The following is a 20893-nucleotide window of genomic DNA, read 5'->3' as shown; positions in this document are numbered from 1 at the left end:
TGCTCCTTATTAGTTTCAAGGGTGAGTTTGAACATATTATGCTCATAGATATCACATGCTATATCAGGCTAGATGTCTAAGTAATGGTGTTGGGTATGGAAGTAGATTTGTGTCTTTTCCATCCATATGGAAGTAGATTTTTGTCTTATCCATCCGTCCGTCCGTCCGTCCATCCATCCATCCATCCATCCTCCACTTGCTATTCAATTAATGAAAAAAATAAATGAAAAAAAGTTTGAATGCAAAAATTTGAGACTCAAAAAACTGCATTTGAATCATCTGAATAAGAATGAATGAATGAATAAATAAATTAAAAAAACTCGCTTTGATCAAAATGTATATTTAAAAGTCACTTCAATTAAAAATTCAAAGAAAAAAGCGAATGCAAAACGGAAATTTGACACTCAAAAAAAATGCATTTGAACACTACCTTTCTTTGATGAGAAATGTTTTTTTTTAACACTATTTCAGTGACTGATGTTTTATGTAGGACATTTGAGTCTGCATAATTCAACCAAAAAACCAATGCATTCTATGGCAAGGTGAGTGATTTTTTTTCCCTCACTAAAATATTTTTTAATCAAATCTTAACGGATTTAAAAACGATTTGGTTCATAACAAACCTTATTGACGTCGCTGTGAATTGGACTGCGTAATGGGTATTAAGATGTAAAGTAAGTGTGTGGTTAATTGACTGCATCTCTGACGTTTATGAAAATTCAAGTCGTTCGAATTTTAAAAATGCAGTACGTACAGTATTCCAAAATTCACATTTTTTACTTTCCACCTGAATGCAACTCTAATCACGTGACACTGTGACATAGCCAGCAACATGGCGACCTCCAGGGAAAATGATAACGCTTCATTAAGGAAAAGACACCTTCAAGGTGCTTTAACGGACGCAAAATGTACAGACAATAGCAATAGCCGCAAAAAAGATGCAGCGAACCGTGTCGACGGCACCAAGAAAGAAAAGGTTCACTCCTTAAAAACTGGGACTTTCTGGCTCACGCGTATTGTGCTCCTGCGCTCGGTTGCCTTTATTTACTGTGAGTATTCAGATTTTTTTTTTTTTTTTTTTTCAAATATGTTTTACGAAACAAACGCACTTTTTATATTTCGCAGTCCATTTCTAGAACGCTGGCGTAAATTTACTGTATTAAACATGTCTATGTTTGTAAACCGGATTAATAATACAGTTGACAAATGCTAGTAAATAATGTAAAGTGGTTGTACGTGTGCTTTTCATCTTCTGTGTTTGAACGGAGGCGCCACAAATATGTGCAATGGAATGGCAAAAAACAACAGAGCAGCAACTGGTAACAGCATTGTTTCTATTATCAAAATAGCTAGTAACATGGCTCTGTAGGTAAGCTCAGGGCTCAGATTTAACATTACGATACATAATGACGTAGTCCCTCATCATACTCATAACTTAAAGGACTACTAGACCTCCCTGTTGATGAACTTTTCACAATAATCAAGGCATACAGTTATGAGTAGAGGTCAACCGACATTCAAATGCCGATATATTAAAAAAAAAAAAAAAAAAAAAAAAACATTCAGCCGATATCCAAATCATAGTTTGTAAGCTGATGTTAGAGGCCGATATGCTTTTTTCCCCCCAAAGCACATAGATTATGAAAGGCAGTTTAAAAAAATAAATAAATAAAAAAAAAAGCTTCAAATTTACAAAGAACTCAATTCATTTGGTCTAATGCTACCAAACCAACGAAGGCAGCACTTCTTTTTATGATTTCACTGATCCCTCGTTTTTCGCGGTTAATAGGGACCAGAAAATGCCGCGATAAGTGAAAAACTGCAAAGTGACGCCGCCCCTCCTTAAAAAACAAAAAACAAAATAGTGTGTTCAATGTGTTTATTCAGATTTAGCATGGGAAAGGGATACATAAGAAATAATAATTAAAAAAGTTTTTTCAATTTTTTCCCCCCAAAGTATAATTTAAAATAAAAAAACTTACATACAGGATATACGTGTGTATATATATATATATATATATATATATGTCTACAGTCCTGGCCAAAAGTAATGGCACCCCTGCAATTCTGTCAGATAATGCTCAATTTCTCCCAGAAAATGATTGAAATGCTTTGGTACTAATATCATTATTTATTTTGCTTGCAATAAAAACACAACGGAGAAAAAAAAAAATTATCATTTTACACAAAACTCCAAAAATGGGCCGGACAAAAGTATTGGCACCCTCAGTCTAATACCGTATTGGCCCGAATATAAGACGGCCCTGATTATAAGACGACCCCCTCTTTTTCAAGATTCAAGTTTGAAAAAAGACTTTTTGAACACCAAATTATTTTTTATACAGAAAATAGTTACAATATATTTGAGTGAAAAAGCATGCTATTTTGCCTCATTCAGATCTTAATATCTGAACATTTAAATATATAACCTAAAGTGCAATCGCATTCGTAAATGAATGGCTTCTGGTTTTTGAAATGTAAATAAACCAAACAACAAAATTGCAACAACCGCATTACCATCAAAGTGAAGTCTAACTGTAACTGTAGTCTTGAAACAAATCTGAATAAGGAAAAACATTGCAATAAAATAATGCAAACTGGTTAAACTTGAGAGTAGCTGAGATCTGTCATGACGGAACATCGCTTCAATGATATCTGGCGCCATCTAGCGTCATCAACGGATATAATGTCTAGAGACGACCCCTACTTTTTCAGTCTTATTTCAGTGCAAAAAACACCATCTTATGTTCGGCCCAATACGGTAATTTTTTTCCCCCACTGTCTTTTGTATTTTTTCATTTCAAGCAAAATAAATGACGATATTACTACCAAAGCATTTGTAATTGGAATCATTTTCTGGGAGAAATTGAGCATTATTTGACAGAATTGCAGGGGTGACAATACTTTTGGCCAGCAGTGTATATAGCTATGCTGTATGTTATCTGCCATTTGTCGCCAAGTATAGCTGTAATGCAGTCACTAGTATTAGTAGTATTAACACCAGTAAAAACCTGAACGCCATGAAAATTGTCCTCCGAAAAACCTTGACTCGTTTCATGACGTTACAAAATGTCTCCAATCTGTCTTATTTTGTCGTAGTCGTGGCCTTCAGTGTCGCTTACAACCAGAATAAACAGCTGATTGGCGAAAACGGCCTAATGCCCTGCGAGAGCTACCTCAATAGCGTCAAGCGCTACGTGGGAGGAAAGATAGGCATGGCTGCTTTGGCGTACGCTCCCTCCATCCTTTGGTTCTTGGACTGGAGCAACATGGATGCCAACCTAGATGGCATCGCCTTGTTGGGGATGGCCCTCTCTGGTTTTGTTCTGGTGACAGGAATGGCAAATATGGTGATCATGGTGTCCTTGTGGGTGCTCTACCACTCCTTGGTCAATGTGGGACAGCTGTGGTAAGTGCTGGATTCGCTCAAATTTTTAGGGGAATATTCTTTCTTGTTCTTTTGGGTATTTTGGGATACAGATTTGAAAGTTTTACAACAATATGTCCTTTTTATAAGACCATTTATAAACATAATTGTACTAACATTTGGACATTTTTTTTCTCCCTCCGCAGGTACTCCTTTGGTAAGTTTACTTAATAGTACTGGCCAAACACTTCCCCAGTGTAGAGGCTTTATTCTTTCTATATTTACTCTATTACATTTTGAAGAAACGTATTTGAAGACTTGATTTTTTTTTTATTTTTTTTTTTTAAATGATACAAACACGATATTTCATAATTTGCTCGAACGGGTCACTTTAATGTGATTACATTTATGTTTATTTAAGGGCTGCAGCTATTGATTATTTTAGTCGTCGATTTATCGATGAACTAGTTAGTTCGAATAATCGAGTACCGTAATTTCCCGAATATAACAATATGCACTTTTTTCCCCCAAAATTTACTCGTAAAATCATGGGTGCGCGTTATGTACGGGTACAGGGACGGAGACAGAAAAAATTAATCATGATTCATGTTCCATTGTAAGCATGGACCAGCACAATATTACATAATCCGAACGACAGCGATATAATAATCAAGTTTCATGTGGTAAATAATTGTTTTCATGATATTTTTCACATCTAATAAAATTAAAATGTTTTTTTGTACTATTCGTTTATTATTTACCGGTATATATTTCTAACCTTTGCGTTGCAACATGCCGGCACACGGCGATGTTGTCTTGAAGAGAACGTATACGGCGATCCGTTTCGTATAAATGTTGACCGTGTGGCGAGCTAGGACAGTAGTCTGAGGAAGAGTATTGAACCACTGAGCCAAGCCGCGTTGTTTTGTTTACATTGAAACTCACAAAGAAACAACGTACGTCTTGCACGCAAATCGCGGGACATTTGTTTACTTCCGGCTGTTCCCTTAACTAAACTCTTACCCCCGGGAACTACACGACTTGCCAACATTAGTTCCGCTGGTGAATTCTGTTAAAACTCGCTACAACTCTTTACTTTGTGAAAATTATTATCGTATACTTTGAGCAATTTTACCACAGAAAATTAATATTCTATTTTTTTTTTTTTTAATGTTTGACAAAAGGATAAAAAAAATGCTGCAACCGCGTACTTAATAAAAGTTCGAGACACGAGAGTCATATTTATTGGTGCTAAAATTAGGGTGCGCTTTATACACGGGTACAAGAATTTTCCCTAGATTATACAGGTAAAGTTGGGGTGCGTGTTATACACGGGTGTGTCTTATATTCGGGAAATTACGGTAATCGGATAAGGAACATGGAAAATTAAAAAACCTGAGCTGAGCCACAAACGGTCTAAAAAAATAAATAAGCATCTATGTACAACAAAAGAACAAAAGAGCAAAAGTCCGTGAGCTTAAATGCTACAAAATGCTAACTTTTTTTTTTTTTTTTTTTTGCAATACTCCTAACAAATGATTCAGACACACATTCCCACAAAAAACGGCTAAATATACCCATAAACCAAATTACCAATGCATTAAAAAAAATACGAGCGCAAACAAAAACTTAGCTTACTTTGGTCTGAACAGGGAGCAGTTGGATTCAGCCATATGAAATGAGGCAGACCAGAGGGTAGTGTATCCACCCTAGTCAATAAAACGAAATGCAAACACTTTCAAAATAAACCATTACAACGCCAATTTAATTAAACGAATACTCGAAGGAACAAAATTTAATTCTAATATTTTTTTCTAATCGAATACTCGAGTTAATCGATTAATCGTTGCAGCACTAGTTTATTTGGCGCTGTATGTGTACCTAATAAAATGAAATGTCAATTACACTTTTGAGAAGGGCTGTTAATTATTTAATTGTTGTGCAAGTATTTAAAACGTAAATGAATAAAGTACCAAAGCTACTTGCATGAAATTGGCACAAATGCTGTGCATTCAGTTTCGAGTATTTTGTTGTCTAAAGACCAACAACTGTGCAGAACATTTTCCTAACACATAAAAAAATGACACAAAATTGATAAATATTTTCATTGTAATTATTGACTGTATTAATGTCGAGTCACGCCAACTGGAATGCAAACACTTTTTACTGAAAATTGCACCTGATCATTAATTTACATATTGTGTTCTACAGTGTACAGTGGGGCATATAAATATTTAGTCAACCATTAATTGTGCAAGTTCTCCCACTTGAAAATATTAGAGAGACCTGTAATTGTCAACATGGGTAAACATCAACCATGAGAGACAGAATGTGGAAAAACCCCCAGAAAATCACATTGTTTGATTTTTAAAGAATTTATTTGCAAATCATGGTGGGAAATAAGAAACACAATGCGCCGCCAGGGACTCAAATCCTGCACTGCCAGACATGTCCCCCTGCTGAAGAGAGTACACGTCCAGGCCCATCTGCAGTTTGCTAGAGAGCATTTGAATGATCCAGAAGAGGACTAGGTGAATGTGTCATGGCCTGGACGTGTACGTTCTTCAGCAGGGGGACACGTCTGACAGTGCAGGATTTGAGTCCCTGGCGGCGCATTGTGTTACTGTTAGTAGCCTTTGTTACTGTGGTCCCAGCTCACAGTAGGTCATTCACTAGGTCCCCCCCATGTGGTTCTGGGATTTTTGCTCACCGTTCTTGTTATCATTTTGACGCCACGGGGTGAGGAGAGAGTTGAAAGTCCATGTTGCCCAACGACAGCCCCAAAATATCACTGCTTTAAAGGAGATCTGCATGGAGAAATGGGCCAAAATACCAGCAACAGTGTGTGAAAAGCTTATGAAGCATTACAGAAAACGTTTGTCCTCAGTTATTGCCAACAAAGGGTAAATAACAAAGTATTGAGATGAACTTTTGGTATTGACCGAATACTTTTTTTCCACCATGATTTGCAAATAAATTCTTTAAAAACAATGTGATTTTTTAGTTTTTAAAAAAAAAAAATTTATTACCCATGTTGACAATTACAGGCCTCTCTAATATTTTCAAGTGGTAGAACTTGTACAATGAGTGGTTGACGAAATACTTATTTGCCCCACTGTATGTCATCCTGATGCTACAGTCATTGCTAATAGCAGAAATTTCCATTTGTTAATATAGGCTGGGAGAGTCAGCTTTTGGAAACGGGGTTCCTGGCTATTTTCCTGTGTCCGCTGTGGACTCTGTCCCAAGTGGCTCGCCGTTGTCCCCCCTCCCTCATCTGCATCTGGGCTTTCAGGTGGCTTATAGTGCGAATCATGCTTGGAGCCGTGAGTGAAACTGCCCTTCTTACTAGTGTTGCACCTATACCGGCCGGTTGGGTCGGGCTGGATTTTTTAAGCCCAATCTAACTTCTAGCGTCATGTAATGTTAGCATACCGTACGCCTATTCAGTAAATTTGAGAACAATACACCGATACGACCGGATATCCGGTTTTACAGGTGAGAGATACAGCTGTATCGTTAGTAAAGTTACCGTTCGACAGTAATTAGCCATTAAATATTCAATGAACCGATAGTAGAGATAGAATTCGGCTATCGCGAGCACAAGAATCGGCTTCTAATGCCTAGTTCAATGCATTGCTTAATATGATAATAATTTAGCTTTTATCTCGCATGCTGCGCTTGTGAACATTCGTTCATTCGCTGCCATCCCTCCCGCTTCAAATAGATTGGACGTCTACTAGTGATAAATTCATTTCAATTTAATACAAACATGATCCAATATAAGATAATTTGTGTCTTTACATTTTAGGGCCTGATTAAAATCCGAGGAGACAAATGTTGGAGAGACCTCACCTGCATGGATTATCACTATGAGGTAGATTGATTTTCTGGTATAGATGAATGAAATTGAATTGCCTGGCCCGATAATGATTTCTCTTCTACCTTTCAATCAAATTGCAGACCCAACCTGTTCCAAACCCCATGGCTTACTACATGCATCGCTCCCCTTGGTGGTTCCATCGCTTCGAGACTCTGTCCAACCACTTTATCGAACTGATAGTCCCCTTTTTCACCTTCCTGGGCAGGCGAATGTGCATTGTCAATGGCGCGCTCCAGATCCTGTTTCAGGTAAAATATTTGAGACACGATTATACGTCAGGTGACTAGGAGTGGGAACCTCTTGGTACCTCACGATACGATACGATTTGCGATACAAAGCTCACAATAACGATAATTTGATGATATGGCGATACAACGATTATCGATACATTGGTCAGGAAATCATTCTAGGATATTCTACAAGCAACTAAATAAACAGAAAAACACAATTTTCATCCTTCGGCTGTGTGTTTATCATTAGTAGACGTCCAATCCATTTGAACTGGAAGGGTGGCAGCGAATCCCTCCCACTTCAAATGGATTGAACGTCTATGGCCGTCAGTGGCAGCCAATACCAGGCAACGAGGTCATTTTGGGCCAATTAAGGTCATTTACCTGTTGATTTTCAGTTACTTCCTGTTGTTTTTCTGTAATTTATCGGTCACTTTCTGTTTTGTAACTCAAAACAAACAGGCAGTGACTCAAACTAAACAGGAAATGACCTGTAAATGCCCTAAAATGAACAGCAAGTGACCTGTAAATGCCCCGAAAATTGGACCGAATGACTGTGAATGCTCTGGTTTGGAATGAACGAACGTTCCTAGTCTAAATGGAATGGGCGTTGAGTAGAGCTGGGAATCTTTGGGCACCTAACGATTCGATTACGATTACGATTCAGAGGCTCCGATTCGATTATAAAACGATTATTGATGCACCCCCTCCTTTTTTTTTTTTTTTTTTTTTTTTTTTTTTATGTTTTGTACATTAGTTCTAAAATTATTCAAAAATACTATTTCAGTATGAAGCTAACATATAGCAGTAAATAAAATGTACAAAAATAACAGTAAATAAAAAACTCCAGTCCCCATTCTGTATCAGCAGCCTTAAACTACATTCAATTAATTTAATGATGTGAATCAACCGTTAAAGTTGTTAAAATTGCTCCCGTTACTCCATAATTTCCCTTTTGTCTACTTTCGACATGTGAAAGTTTTAAAACTATTTTAAAGATAGATTCCAGTCAATATTTTACCGATTTAGGAGTATTTTAGATAAAAAGTTAATTAGGTTTGCTTGGAAGGTTCGCTACAACAGCCTTGCAGGGAAGTGTACTGCTTTAAGATGGCGGCCGTTTACTAACGCCCGCATCTAGCTTTTTGTAGGTGTGCTTCTAACGCTACCTAATCTATATTGCATCTAGTCCTATATAAATGATATCTACCGTAACATTATGTGGATGTACTTTGTAGCAGCTTTTCGGCAGCAGTCAGGTATGTTGTTGTTTTTTTCTATCTCGTGGCATGAGTTGAGCTAGAGCCGTGAGTTGAGCAGTGGCATTACCCGAGGGGCCGGGTAATGAGAAGCATGACGTTTAGCTACTCTTGCTTCGTTTCTCATTGACTGCGCGGCGCGCTGAGAGTGTTGTACTTCCGCTTTACTTGGCATATTTGAATAATCGGAATTTGGATGTTTTTGAATCGTTCTCGAATCTTTCACGGCCGAATCGCGAATAATCTAAGAATCGGAAATTTTGCACACCTCTAGCGTTGAGCACCGTCAGTGGCAGCCTGAGAGTTAACTGCGACACTATTATGGTGCAAGATTTTGGTAGCAACTTGACGTTTTTTTTTTTGCTTTTTTTTTTTTTTTTTTTTAAACACTGTAGTGCTGCAACAATTAATCATTTAACTCGAATGTTCGATTAGAAAAAAATATTTGAATTACATTTTGTTGCTTCGAATATTCGTTTACTTAAAGTGGCGTTGTAATGGTTTATTTTTAAAGTGTTAGCATTTAGTTTTATTGATTAAGGTGGATACTCTGCCCTCTGGTCTGCCTCTTTTCACATGGCTGAATCCAGCTGCTCCCTGTTAAGACCAAAATAAGCTAAGTTTTTGTTGGAGCTTATGTTTTTTAATGCATTCATAATTTAGTTTATAGGTATCTTTAGCCAATTTTTGTGGGAATATGTGTCCGAACCATTTTTTAAGAGCATTGTAAATAAAATTTTAGCATTAAGCAAGCAGACTTTTTCTATGTAATTTAGCCAATTGTTATTTTGTTGTACATAGATCCTCATTTAAAAAAAAAAAAAAAACGTTTCAGGCTCAGCTCAGGTATTTAATTTTCCATGTTTCTTGTCAGATTACTCGATTATTCGAACTAACTAGTCCATCGGTTAATCGACTACTAAAATATTCAATAGCTGCAGCCCTAAAACACTGACACCTTTTTAAAACAATATCTCAATTCTTGACAGGAGCATATCGATAACCTTTTGGGGGTACAAAGTATCACGACATATCACCATTTCGATATTTTGTCACACCCCTAGAGGTGACAATATATTGAAGGGAATAGGTACCTTTCTCGCAGACACCTTATAACTGTCAACATTAGTCTAACACATTCATTATAGTAAAGCAGTAAGGGAGATGTTACTACATGCCATTTGACACAGTAAAGTTGATCAGCTTATCAGCCCTCGCCTCAAAAGCGAAGAAAAAACGTCATCAGTTGTCCGGTGGGGTCAGGATGCTCCCGTCCTGCCGGGACAACATGTTGATAGCGCGGCGCCTTGGACGTCAAGACATGCGTCGGTTGCCGTGGCAACCACGTCCCAGCCACGAAGGATGACGCACGAACTTGACCGCCCAGACCTGCCACAGAGGGAGGATCCCAAGACAACACCCAGGCACCCCTTCCGCCCGGCCCAATCCACCGCAGCTTTCAAAAGATTGAACATTTAGCTAACAACGGTCGCTTCTCGGGGACATTCCGATGTATCCGTTGTTTTGCGGACGTTGGATCTAACATTGCTTCTCCGTCGTCTGTTTGCCTTGTTTTTTGACCATTGTCGACGAATAAATTGTCAACCTGCTTTCGTTGAGCCTTCTTTAAACTGTTTAAAATGGAGTCAGTACAAAGGGTTAACACCGGAGTGAACGCTCGAGATTTCGGCCCTTCCCGGCCAACTTTCTGGGGCTGCGCCAGCGGAAAGTCATTTGGTTCGGCTGTCGCTGTTCCGGCGGCTTGGCCTATTCCCTTCAATATTTAGATAGTTGGCGATACTTTTTATCCCAATAGGTTATCGATATGCTCTATACAGTACAACTGTTGATCACGCCTCCATTCTGATTTGTCTTTCGGGCTCTAGACGGCTCTGATTGTGAGTGGGAACCTCAGTTTCCTCAACTGGTTGACCATTGTTCCCAGTTTGGCCTGTTTTGACGACGCGTCACTGGGATTCTTGTTTCGGTCTGGAAGTGGAGCCAAGAAAACAGTAGTGAAGATTCAACACGAGGAAAAAAGTGGGCGGATCCCAGAACCCACTAGAGGTATGAATGCGAACATGTAAATGGTCACCCAACTCATTTTGATTCTCGGGCCACATTTATGGCAATCAGATTTCACATGGGCTGGACTTGTTTATTTTTGGCGAATAAGTTAACTCAATGGTACTCCAAGATGGACATTCATAGCCAGTCCTTCCAGTATTAGTGAATTGAACTTTTATCGTTGTCAATGGCAGGCAATCAGTTCATATTCCGTTTTTTGATTTCAGATGAAAACCCAATCAGATCTCAGATTTAGACTAACCACCTTTATCCCCCTCAAAACAACCTCCTCGTACAGTTTTGAATTCCTCCCCCAAATTTTTGTATTCAGTGTCATTTGATCTTGCCTTTCTTCTTTTTGTGTGAGTCAGGAATGCGGATTCGTAAAGTGGTCAATGTGTCATTGGGCGTTCTGATCGGCTGTCTCAGTGTTCCGGTGCTCTTGAACCTATTCAGTCCCAGACAGGTGATGAATACCTCATTTGACCCACTGCGCATCGTAAACACCTATGGGGCCTTTGGCAGGTACATTAAATGGTCGTTGTATAGCAATAATTATTACAACAAATGTCTCCCTTACGATGGGTACAATTACATTTCAGCAGTATGTAATAGTTAGCGTTATAGCGATGGGACTGGAGATCCTTCAAGCCACGGCTATTATTTTTTTCCTTCGTATTCAGTATTTTGTCGTTGCTAAAATTTCATTTCACTCCCCTTTTCAGTATTACCAAGGAGCGCACAGAGGTGATTTTCCAAGGCACTCTTAGTGAGGATCCCAAAGACCCAAAGGCCGTTTGGGAGGAATATCAGTTCCTTTGTAAGCCGGGAGATCCGTATCGACGGCCGTGTCTCATTTCCCCGTACCATTACCGTCTGGATTGGCTCATGTGGTTCGCAGCCTTTCAGGTAAGGCACTCAACAGCAACAACGTTGTTTGAAGTGTTGTTTTACAGGTAGCTTTTTGCTGGTGCTCGTTTATGTCGTGTGATTAAAATCCATTGCATCCTGGATGCCTCTTTTTTATTTAGCCTTCTTGTACTTACTGAATTTTTGAATACCTCAGATTCAGTGTTGTTAATAACGGCGTTACTAATGGCGTTATTTTCTTCAGTAGTGAGTAATCTAATTTAGGGCTGTCAAAATTATCGCGTTAACGGGCGGTAATTAATTTTTTAAATTAATCACGTTAAAATATTTGACGCAATTAACGCACATGCCCCGCTCAAACAGATTAAAATGACAGAACAGGGTCGTGTGCACTTGTTACTTGTGTTTTGTCGCCCTCTGCTGACGCTTGGGTGCGACTGATTTTATGGGTTTAAGCACCATGAGAATATGACGGTCGTAAGATTTATAATACATATTTGGTAACATTTTATTTGACAGTCGTGCCATAAGACTATCATCATTATGACATGACACTGCCATGAGCATTAACGAATCCTTTTGACAGATGTCATTTTGTGTCATCGGCAAATTATCTCACTTTTGAAAAGTTTAAAAGATCTGAGCTGGACATAAATGGAGTTACTGTCATAGTTTGCCGGATGACAATGACATGTGTCATAAGCATACATTAATGCCCTTGATAGTGTTACAATTATGACGGTCTTATGACGCCGCTCTCAAATAAAGTGTTACCTCTTAACCCAAATAAATCAACAAATAAGCCGCCTGGACGATAAGCCGCAGGATACTGAGGGAGGGAAAAAAGTAGCGGCTTATAGTCCGGAATTTACGGTATATACAGAACTAGATGCAAATGACAGACACGGCTGCATTAGCAACATGTACAATAAAGAACTAGATGCGTTAGTAAACAGCCGCCATCTTAAAGCAGTACATTTCTCAGGAAGGCTCCGTTGTAGAGAACTTTCCTAACGAACCTAAGTAACTTTTGATCTAAAATGCTCCGAAATCGGCAAAATCTTGACTTAAATCTAACTTTCAATGATGAAATAGTTTTAAAACTCACACAGGTCAAAAGTAGAAGGGAACTAATGCAATAATGGGAGCAATTTTAACAACTTTAACGGTTGATTCACAACATTAAATGACTTCCACACATAGCAAAGGTTATTATAGTTATCGCAATATCTGCAATACCCCTGTGTCTATTTAAATTTAGGGTAAAGAACTGGGCTAGGGCCAATTAATTGCCCCCAAAAACCCTTTAAACTTCACATTGTGTGACCTTTTTTTTTTGGTTTTTTTTTTTTTTGAGAAAATGTTTATGTTTAACATAAAAATGATCACCAGTTACTTTGCCAAGTAACTAATTACTCTTACATTCAGGTACTTGAGTTACTAACGCAATTACTTTTTGGGAGAAGTCATTTGTAACTGTAATTACTTTTTTAAAGTAAGATTAACAACACTGCTCAGATTTCATATAATCAGCTTTCATATTGAAAAATAACAATTGTCCCTTTTTCTCGTAGACATATGAGCAAAGTGAGTGGGTCATTCACATTGCAGGACGTCTGTTAGCTAATGATAGCACAGTCCTGTCGCTGATGGACCACAACCCCTTCGAGGACAGAGGCAGCCCCAAGTAAGACTGTCTGTTCATTGATAATGTTTTATCTAAACATTTGTATGACTGCGATGCCATTCCGTGGCAAGTGTTATATCTCATCAAACAATTTTGACCGTGTCTCAGGTGGGTTCGAGGGGAACATTACAGATATAAGTTCAGCCAACCGGGCAGCGCCAGTGCAGCTGAGGGTAAGTGGTGGCTGAGAAAACGCATCGGCGCCTACTTCCCTGCCGTGAACCTGGAAGCACTCAAGGGGTATTTCCAGTCCCGAGACTGGCCCCACCCACATATACCAACACAGAAGCATTGACTGTGAACAATAGAGGATAACAGAGTTCTTCATCACGAGAGAAAAAGAACACGGATTCGGTTGTGCATCTGAATGTAAACGGGACAAGCAACTGCTACAGTACACTGCTGGCCAAAAGTATTGGCACCCCTGCAATTCTGCCAGATAATGCTCAATTTCCCCCAGAAAATGATTGCAATTACAAATGCTCTGGTAGTAATATCTTCATTTATTTTGCTGGCAATGAAAAAACACAAAAGAGAATGGAGAAAAAAAAATCGAATTCTTATCATTTTACACAAAACTCCAAAAATGGGCCTGCCAAAAGTATTGGCACCCTCAGCCAAATACTTGGTAGCACAACCTTTAAACTGCGAACAACCAATTCCAATATCTATCAATGAGTTTCTTACAATGCCCTTCTGGAATTTTAGACCATTCTTCTTTGGCCAACTGCTCCAGGTCTCTGAGATTTCAAGGGTGTCTTCTCCAAACTGCCATTTTCGGATCTCTCCACAGATTTCAGGTCTGGACTCATTGCTGGCCACTGTAGAAGTTTCCAGTGCTTTCTCTTAAACCATTATTTAGTGCTTTTTGAAGTGTGTTCTGGGTCATTGTCCTGCTGGAACACCCATGACCTCTGAGGGAGACCCAGCTTTCTCACACTGGGCCCTACATTATGCTGCAAAACTTGTTGGAAGTCTTCAGACTTCAAAATGCCATGCGCATGGTTAAACAGTCCAGTGCCAGATGTAGCAAAGCAACCCCAAAACATCAGAGAACCTCTGCTATGTTTGACTGTGGAGACTGTGTTTTCTTTGAAGGCCTGGTTTTTTCCCCCTGTAAACTCTATTTTGATGCCTTTTACTTTTCTCATCTGACCAGAGGTCTTCCTGAGTACAGAGTCCCTTTTCATTCAGACACCGATGGATAGTACGTGTTGACACCGTTGTACTACCCTCGGACTGCGGACAGCTTGAACTTGTTTGGATGTTAGTCGAGGTTCTTTATCCACCATCCGCATAATCTTTCGTTGAAATCTCTTGTCAATTTTTCTTTTCCGTCCACATCTAGGGAGGTTAGCCACAATGCCGCGGGCTTTACACTTATTGATGACACTGCGCACGGTAGACACAGGAACATTCAGGTCTTTGGAGATGGACTTGTAGCCTTTAGATTGCCCATCCTTCCTCACAGTTTTGCTTCTCAAGTCCTCAGACAGTTCTTTGGTCTTCTTTCTTTTCTCCATGCTCAATGTGGTACACACAAGGACATAGGACAGGGGTTGAGTCAACTTTAATCCATTATAACTGGCTGCACGTGTGATTTAGTGATTGTCAACACCTGTTATGTGCCACAAGTAAGTAACAAGTTTTGTTAATTGCACAAATTAGAGAAGCATCACATGATTTTTCAAAGGGTACCACTATTTTTTTGTCCGGCCCATTTGTGGAGTTTTGTGTAAAATGATAACGATTGAATTTTTTTCCCCATTCTCTTTTGTGTTTTTTCAATTGCGAGCAAAATAAATGAAGATATTACTACCAAAGCATTTGTAATTGTAAGCATTTTCTGGGAGAAATTGAGCATTATGTCAGAATTGCAGGGGTGCCAATACTTTTGGCCAGCACTGTATATTATCGTCACTGTACGAATTTTTGAAATATATACGGTATATACACAGGGCTTAAAGTCCGTCCTGAACATTTCCTATGAGCTATTTATTAGATCAATATACAGATTTGCCAAAATAGGAAACTGTGCTGCCCCACAGCCATTTAAATTGTCAAATGCATTTTATTGATAATAGAAAAAAACAACAACAATTGGCTGTTATTCAAGGCTTAAAAAAAACGTTTTGATTTTTTTTTTAAAGTGTTTTTAATACATCATAGCCATGATGAAACTAGTCTGACTAGTTTTGTGCTTGTTTTTACTGTAATAATGTGCATAATGAAATTGCATTGTCCCCTTTCAAATAAAGTTTTGTGAACGTCTTACCGGTGTAACTCGGTTTAATGTACAGCACATCATTTCTTCATTCATTGAGAAGATAAGTGACTGACTGCCTGTATCAAGTTTTGATTGGGATTGTCTCTTCGAGAATAAGATTAACATGCCAGATAAATTTGCGTGAAAGCAGGGAGCTTGTTTAGGAAGCTGTAGTAATAACAAATTAGCAATAAGCGATGCTAAAGGATTGCTTGTATTTAGTTTTTTTTTTTGTGTGTGTGTGTTATATAGTGCTTTAAAACAAAATGTAGGCGATCTTATGCTCTTATCATTTTTTCCCCCTGCTACGCTCACTTTTTTTCTGATTGATGCATGTGGTGGATCTATTCCACAGGTTGGGGGGGGGCATAAATATCGAGAGACAGCGAGAACCAAAGTGGTATTTGCCATGTGGCAAAAAAAAAAAAATGCCACATGGAAAAATCCATTTTGCCACATGGCAAAAAAATGCCACATGGCAAAACCCATTTTGCCACATGGCAAAAAAAATGCCACATGGCAAAATCCATTCTGTCACATGGCAAAAAAATTCAGCATGACAAAATCCATTTTGCCACATGGCAAAAAAATGCCACATGGCAAAATCCATTTTACACATGGCAAAATAAAATTTTTGCCACATGGCAAAAAAAAAAAATGCCACATGGAAAAAAAAGCCACATGGGAAAATCCATTCTGCTACATAGCAAAAAAAAATCACATGGCAAAAAAAGATGCCACATGGCGAAATCCGTTTTGCCACATTGTAAAAACAAATGCCACATGGCAATATTCATCTTGCCACATGACAAAAAAATGCTACATGGCAAAATCCATTTTGCCACATGGCAAATAGCCACTTTTGGTTCTCGGCCCTGCTGTAAATATCAGAAGTCTGTATGATTTGTATTATAAATACAACGTTCTACCACAAGATGGCAGAAAGTACCAGTGAATGGATCAAGGAGCTCATTCGGTCGCTTCGAGCCCCTCCCAGTTAAAATGAATTGGACGTCTCTTGCCGTCAATGGCAACTAAATAGCTCACAAAAATCAAACTCCCAGAGCAATATACACACAGGCCATTATACTGCATGTCAAATGAAATCCTATTTTACAAGTCACATTTGTTTAAGCCAGATTTATTTGCAGTTTTCATCAAGAGAAAATCGATTCGAATCATATTTATTTTTTTCATCCTTCATTGGGATAGATAAGGGAAGTTTTTGTTGACTTTCCCTTTAAAACCCTTAAGCGCGTGCATGCTTTTTGCTCACTCCAATCAGCAACAAGAGTGAAGAGATAGAGCTAGAGAGAGAGAGAGATGTTTACATTGTTAAGCGCATCCTTCTTTTGTAGTCGCTTGGCAATTGATGCTATTTCTTTGCGTCAAATCATCTCAAACTCATTTCAATTTTGTCACGCGCACCAGCCGTAATGATTTGGGCGTGAGGGTGAACTTCAGCATCCTTCCTGCGGTTCGCACCCCACATCACACTCACACAAGTGAAGCAGAAAGGAGCGCATTTGCAGCCTCGGTTTATTTTTTTTCTTTCTTCATCCCTAACCACATGTTGTTAGCGCCGATTGTTACCAGAGCCATGTCCAGGAAGAAGACGTTAAAGGGCAAAAGTCCCAAAGGGTCGCCGAGCAGCGGCGGCGGGAAGACGGGGAAAGGTTTGGCCGTAGGTGCCTCACCGACTTCCGGACTGGTTTACCCCAGCAGACCGTCCATCAGCAGCAGCGGGGAGTTCTATGACATCGCCTTCAAGGTGAGCCGATGCTGGAACACTAATAATTGACTAGAAAATCCTATTTCTGGAGAAATTTCTATTCTTGTGGGTCACTTCTTGTTGGTTTGGGGCATCTATATGTCATTTCCTATTGATTTTGGGTCACTTCCTCTTAATTTGGGGGCATTTACGGGTCTCTTGCTTTTAATTTGGAGGGATTTATGGTTTATTTATTGATTATGTGGACTACAGGTCACTCACTGTTGATTTTGGTCACTACCAGGTTATCTCTTGTTCATTTTGGGCCACTTTTATGTTGATTTGGGGGAATTCCCAGGTCACTTAATGTTGAATTTTTGGGGCAGTTTAAGATTTTTTTTTCTTTTTTTAGTTTAAAAAGGACCTGTAGTGGTCATTGGAGGCATTGGAAGTATATGGGGAAATCTTTTGTCAAATTTTGACGGAATCGTATGGGTTTGCCAAAAACTGGGTGATGAATTTTGTGCTCAGTATTAATTAGTTCATGATTAATTCATTGTAATATTTAGGGATGTCACGATTTCATATTTTTGCACCCGAGTCGGAGTTGATTTTGGAAATCTGCCCATAGAGTCCCGATCCGATACCAATTTAAAAAAAAAAAAAATTTTAAACAAAAGTTGTACTTGTTAGTAGAGGCGTCGCGTCCCATTAGGCAAACCAGGCAATTGCCTAGGGCCCCTGCTGGCTGGGGGCCCCAGAGGGCCAACAGATTTAGCACACGCAGCTTTACTGCACTATCGCAGCAACAAGGAGATACCTTTTCTCGTATTTACTGATCGACTGTTTGTATTACTCGAACACACTTAATATAATCAATCAGGGAATAGTATCGTTTCTCGTATTTACTGTTTGACTGTATTAGTCTAACACACCCAATATAAAATAAATAGCATTTATACCATAGTTTAAGGAAAACAAGCAGAATATATTTGCCATGCGGCATAAGAGATACATGACACCTTCTTATCACGGAAGCCCAACGTGTGCCTCATGCAACTGACTGAGCAAGATTGACGCTGACAAGCCCATGTCTGCACCACGAACTCTGAGTTCTCCTGGACATTCCATAACAAATGGTAGGACGCCCTGTTCCAACACAAGGAACACCAGAGAATGCCCGATATGCAACTAATAACACGACTGATTTGACTCCAAGAGCCCTTTTGACACTGAGGTGGCAAAATCCACAACCCTTTTTTGCCCTGACAACAGTAACTCCCGAACCCTCCTGTCCAATCCACAAAAAGACAATAATCTTAAACAACGCCCAAACACACCCTTCTTCCTGCTCAGCGAGAGCCTTCAAAAGACTGAATGTTTAACTCAGCGTTGTCATTTTTCTCGGGAAGCTTTTGTTGATGTGTGATAGGGTGACCTTGCCACCCCGCCTGAGTCTATTTTTCTGTTTGCCTGCTGTTTGATCGCTATCGACATGAATAGATTGTCAACTTGTGCTTCGAAGCCTTTTTCCAGCTTTCAAAATGGAGTCAATACTAGGGGTTAAGACTAAGGTGAACGCACGGAGTTTTGCCTTTTGGCCGGGATGTCGGGGTCCTGCCGGCCTGGGTCGTTGGAGCTGCGCCAGCGCGGGCCCGGCGGTTCGGCTAGCGTGATTCCGGCAGTCTGGCTAGAGGGTCCGATTCCTTCACTTCATAATGTGAATTGTTAAACAAAAATAATGTAGAAAAATATTTGTCTTTATTAAATGCTTCTTGAAATGAATCCACTCAAATCCACTCACGCTTTGAGGCTCACACTGCTGAGAACAGCCTCTCACTAAAACAATGAGTTGCCACAGCACACTTATGCATTTTTAACAATGATTGACACATTTGCGTCTTTGATTGTAGAGCTGCCAAGTTTCTCTGGCAAGATCAAAGCTACAAACACGTCAATCATCATTAACTTTAAAGTGCCTCTGACAGGATAAAAAGTCTTAAATAGCATTATTATGTGAATTAGAATCATATTTTGAGACGATTTGACTATATGCAACAATTTGGCAAAGCGCCGATGATGAAAATTTAGTCTTTTAATCTGACGTTTAGCCACGCCTGTCATTATAGCGTCCCCAGTTGGAGGATGACGTCGGGTGGGTCACGATTTCAGCTGATTTAGAATTCAGCCCATTGAGAGGGAAGATTCAGAATGAGGAAAATACAACAGAGATCAGCAAAATGTCATGATTGTTTCAATCTCGCGGGATTCAAAAATTGAATAAATAAAACGATTGCTTCCACACACATCCAAGCGGTCCATTTCATTCAGCAGCATAAAATACCGCGTGAAATATGAAATAAACATGCTTTTTACTGTCATAGGCATGTTAAGTACAAACTACACAGTTTGACCACAGAGGGAAGGTGAGAGACTGGAGCTGTACGAGCATGAAGTAGAAAAACATCAATATATTTTTTTAGTTAAAGACCCGAACCTTTTCACCCGATTGTGATGCTGTGAAAAATGGTGCCATCGGCCCGATTTTACGGTCACGTGATCGGACCGGGACATCCCTAGTGATATTACATCAAATCATCTAACATGACCACTTGTTTTTTTGTTTTTTTCCGGACATAACTTTTGTAATCGTAATATTACGATCGTAAAATTCTGCCTTGGCTGTGATGAGAATAAAGGCGATCATTTGCATTGAGTGTATGCAAATTCCCACAGATGAAAATATCACGCATGGGGAGCAGTATTCATTTCACACTCAAATTAACCCCGGATGGTTGCCGGTTAATTTCAATATTATTGTTTATTTCAAATTAAGTTCAATAGACTATCACATCCATGGGGATTTGCTGCTAGCAGAGTGAGGAAAATTAGCGATGCATAGATCAACGCAAGACACAAAGCCATGGGAAAATATGATGCTACGGGGCAGGGAAAGGTCCGTATTGATTTACTCAATTATTTAGTTCTTGTTGTTTGCATTGAGGTCAAGATGAGATTCCGTAAAAAGAGTCTTTGCCGACTCCCGCCACCTGTAGAACTAGATTCGACTAGACTCCACTCTGTGGGGAATTTTCAACAAGTCAGACGGACGTGCTTAGGATGCTTTGCAGAGGTCCGCGGCCTTCTGAGTGCAATTGTGGGCCATCTGTCCTGGAAAGCCACTTTTAATGGGTGTCATTACATTTTGCAGATGGACAGCCTTTAAGAAAGCCAGGAAAAATTTGTATATAAACATTTGAGCATACAGTGGTATGAAAAAGTATCTGAACCGTCTGGAATTTCTCACATTTCTGCATAAAATCACCGTCAAATGTGATCTGATCTTTGTCAAAATCACACAGATGAAAAAAACAGTGTCTGCTTCAACCAAAACCACCCAAACATTTATAGGTTTTCATATTTAATGAGGATAGTATGCAAAAATTGACAGAAGGGTGAAAAATTTGTCAATGAACCACCACATTTAATATTCTGTGGCTCCCCCTTTGGCAGCAATAACTTCAACCAGACGCTTCCTGTAGCAGCAGATCAG

At 39.3% G+C, this 20893-nt stretch overlaps 2 protein-coding genes across 2 annotated transcripts in view; both read left to right on the top strand.

The window, feature by feature from the left end:
• The first annotated feature begins 554 nt into the window (after window positions 1-554).
• Window positions 555-15937, top strand: lmf1 (lipase maturation factor 1). Its single transcript, XM_057825593.1, has 11 exons — window positions 555-1049; window positions 3100-3409; window positions 3574-3584; window positions 6545-6693; window positions 7179-7244; window positions 7331-7498; window positions 10626-10806; window positions 11178-11331; window positions 11532-11715; window positions 13251-13363; window positions 13472-15937. The coding sequence occupies exons 1-11, from the start codon at window positions 833-835 to the stop codon at window positions 13656-13658; spliced, it is 1740 nt and encodes a 579-aa protein (XP_057681576.1). The 5' UTR covers window positions 555-832; the 3' UTR covers window positions 13659-15937.
• Window positions 15938-16947: 1010 nt separating this feature from the next.
• The window catches only part of LOC130909946 (ras-related protein Rab-26), a 56864-nt gene continuing 52918 nt past the window's right edge, over window positions 16948-20893 (top strand). Inside the window, exon 1 of the mRNA XM_057826901.1 lies at window positions 16948-17400. Coding sequence (XP_057682884.1) covers window positions 17002-17400 — 399 coding nt within the window. The 5' untranslated portion in view covers window positions 16948-17001. The remainder of the gene's footprint in view (window positions 17401-20893) is intronic.

This window comes from Corythoichthys intestinalis, chromosome 21, assembly GCF_030265065.1.
Source record: "Corythoichthys intestinalis isolate RoL2023-P3 chromosome 21, ASM3026506v1, whole genome shotgun sequence".
Taxonomy (NCBI): domain Eukaryota; kingdom Metazoa; phylum Chordata; class Actinopteri; order Syngnathiformes; family Syngnathidae; genus Corythoichthys; species Corythoichthys intestinalis.
This window is presented reverse-complemented; position numbering and strand designations above follow the sequence as displayed.

Excerpts from the sequence above, each read along its gene's own strand:
- lmf1 (XM_057825593.1), top strand. The coding sequence starts at position 833 with ATGGCGACCTCCAGGGAAAATGATAACGCTTCATTAAGGAAAAGACAC. Across the intron at positions 7,245-7,330 it reads GCATGGATTATCACTATGAG|ACCCAACCTGTTCCAAACCC; the intron begins GTAGATTGATTT and ends ATCAAATTGCAG. Across the intron at positions 7,499-10,625 it reads CGCTCCAGATCCTGTTTCAG|ACGGCTCTGATTGTGAGTGG; the intron begins GTAAAATATTTG and ends TTCGGGCTCTAG.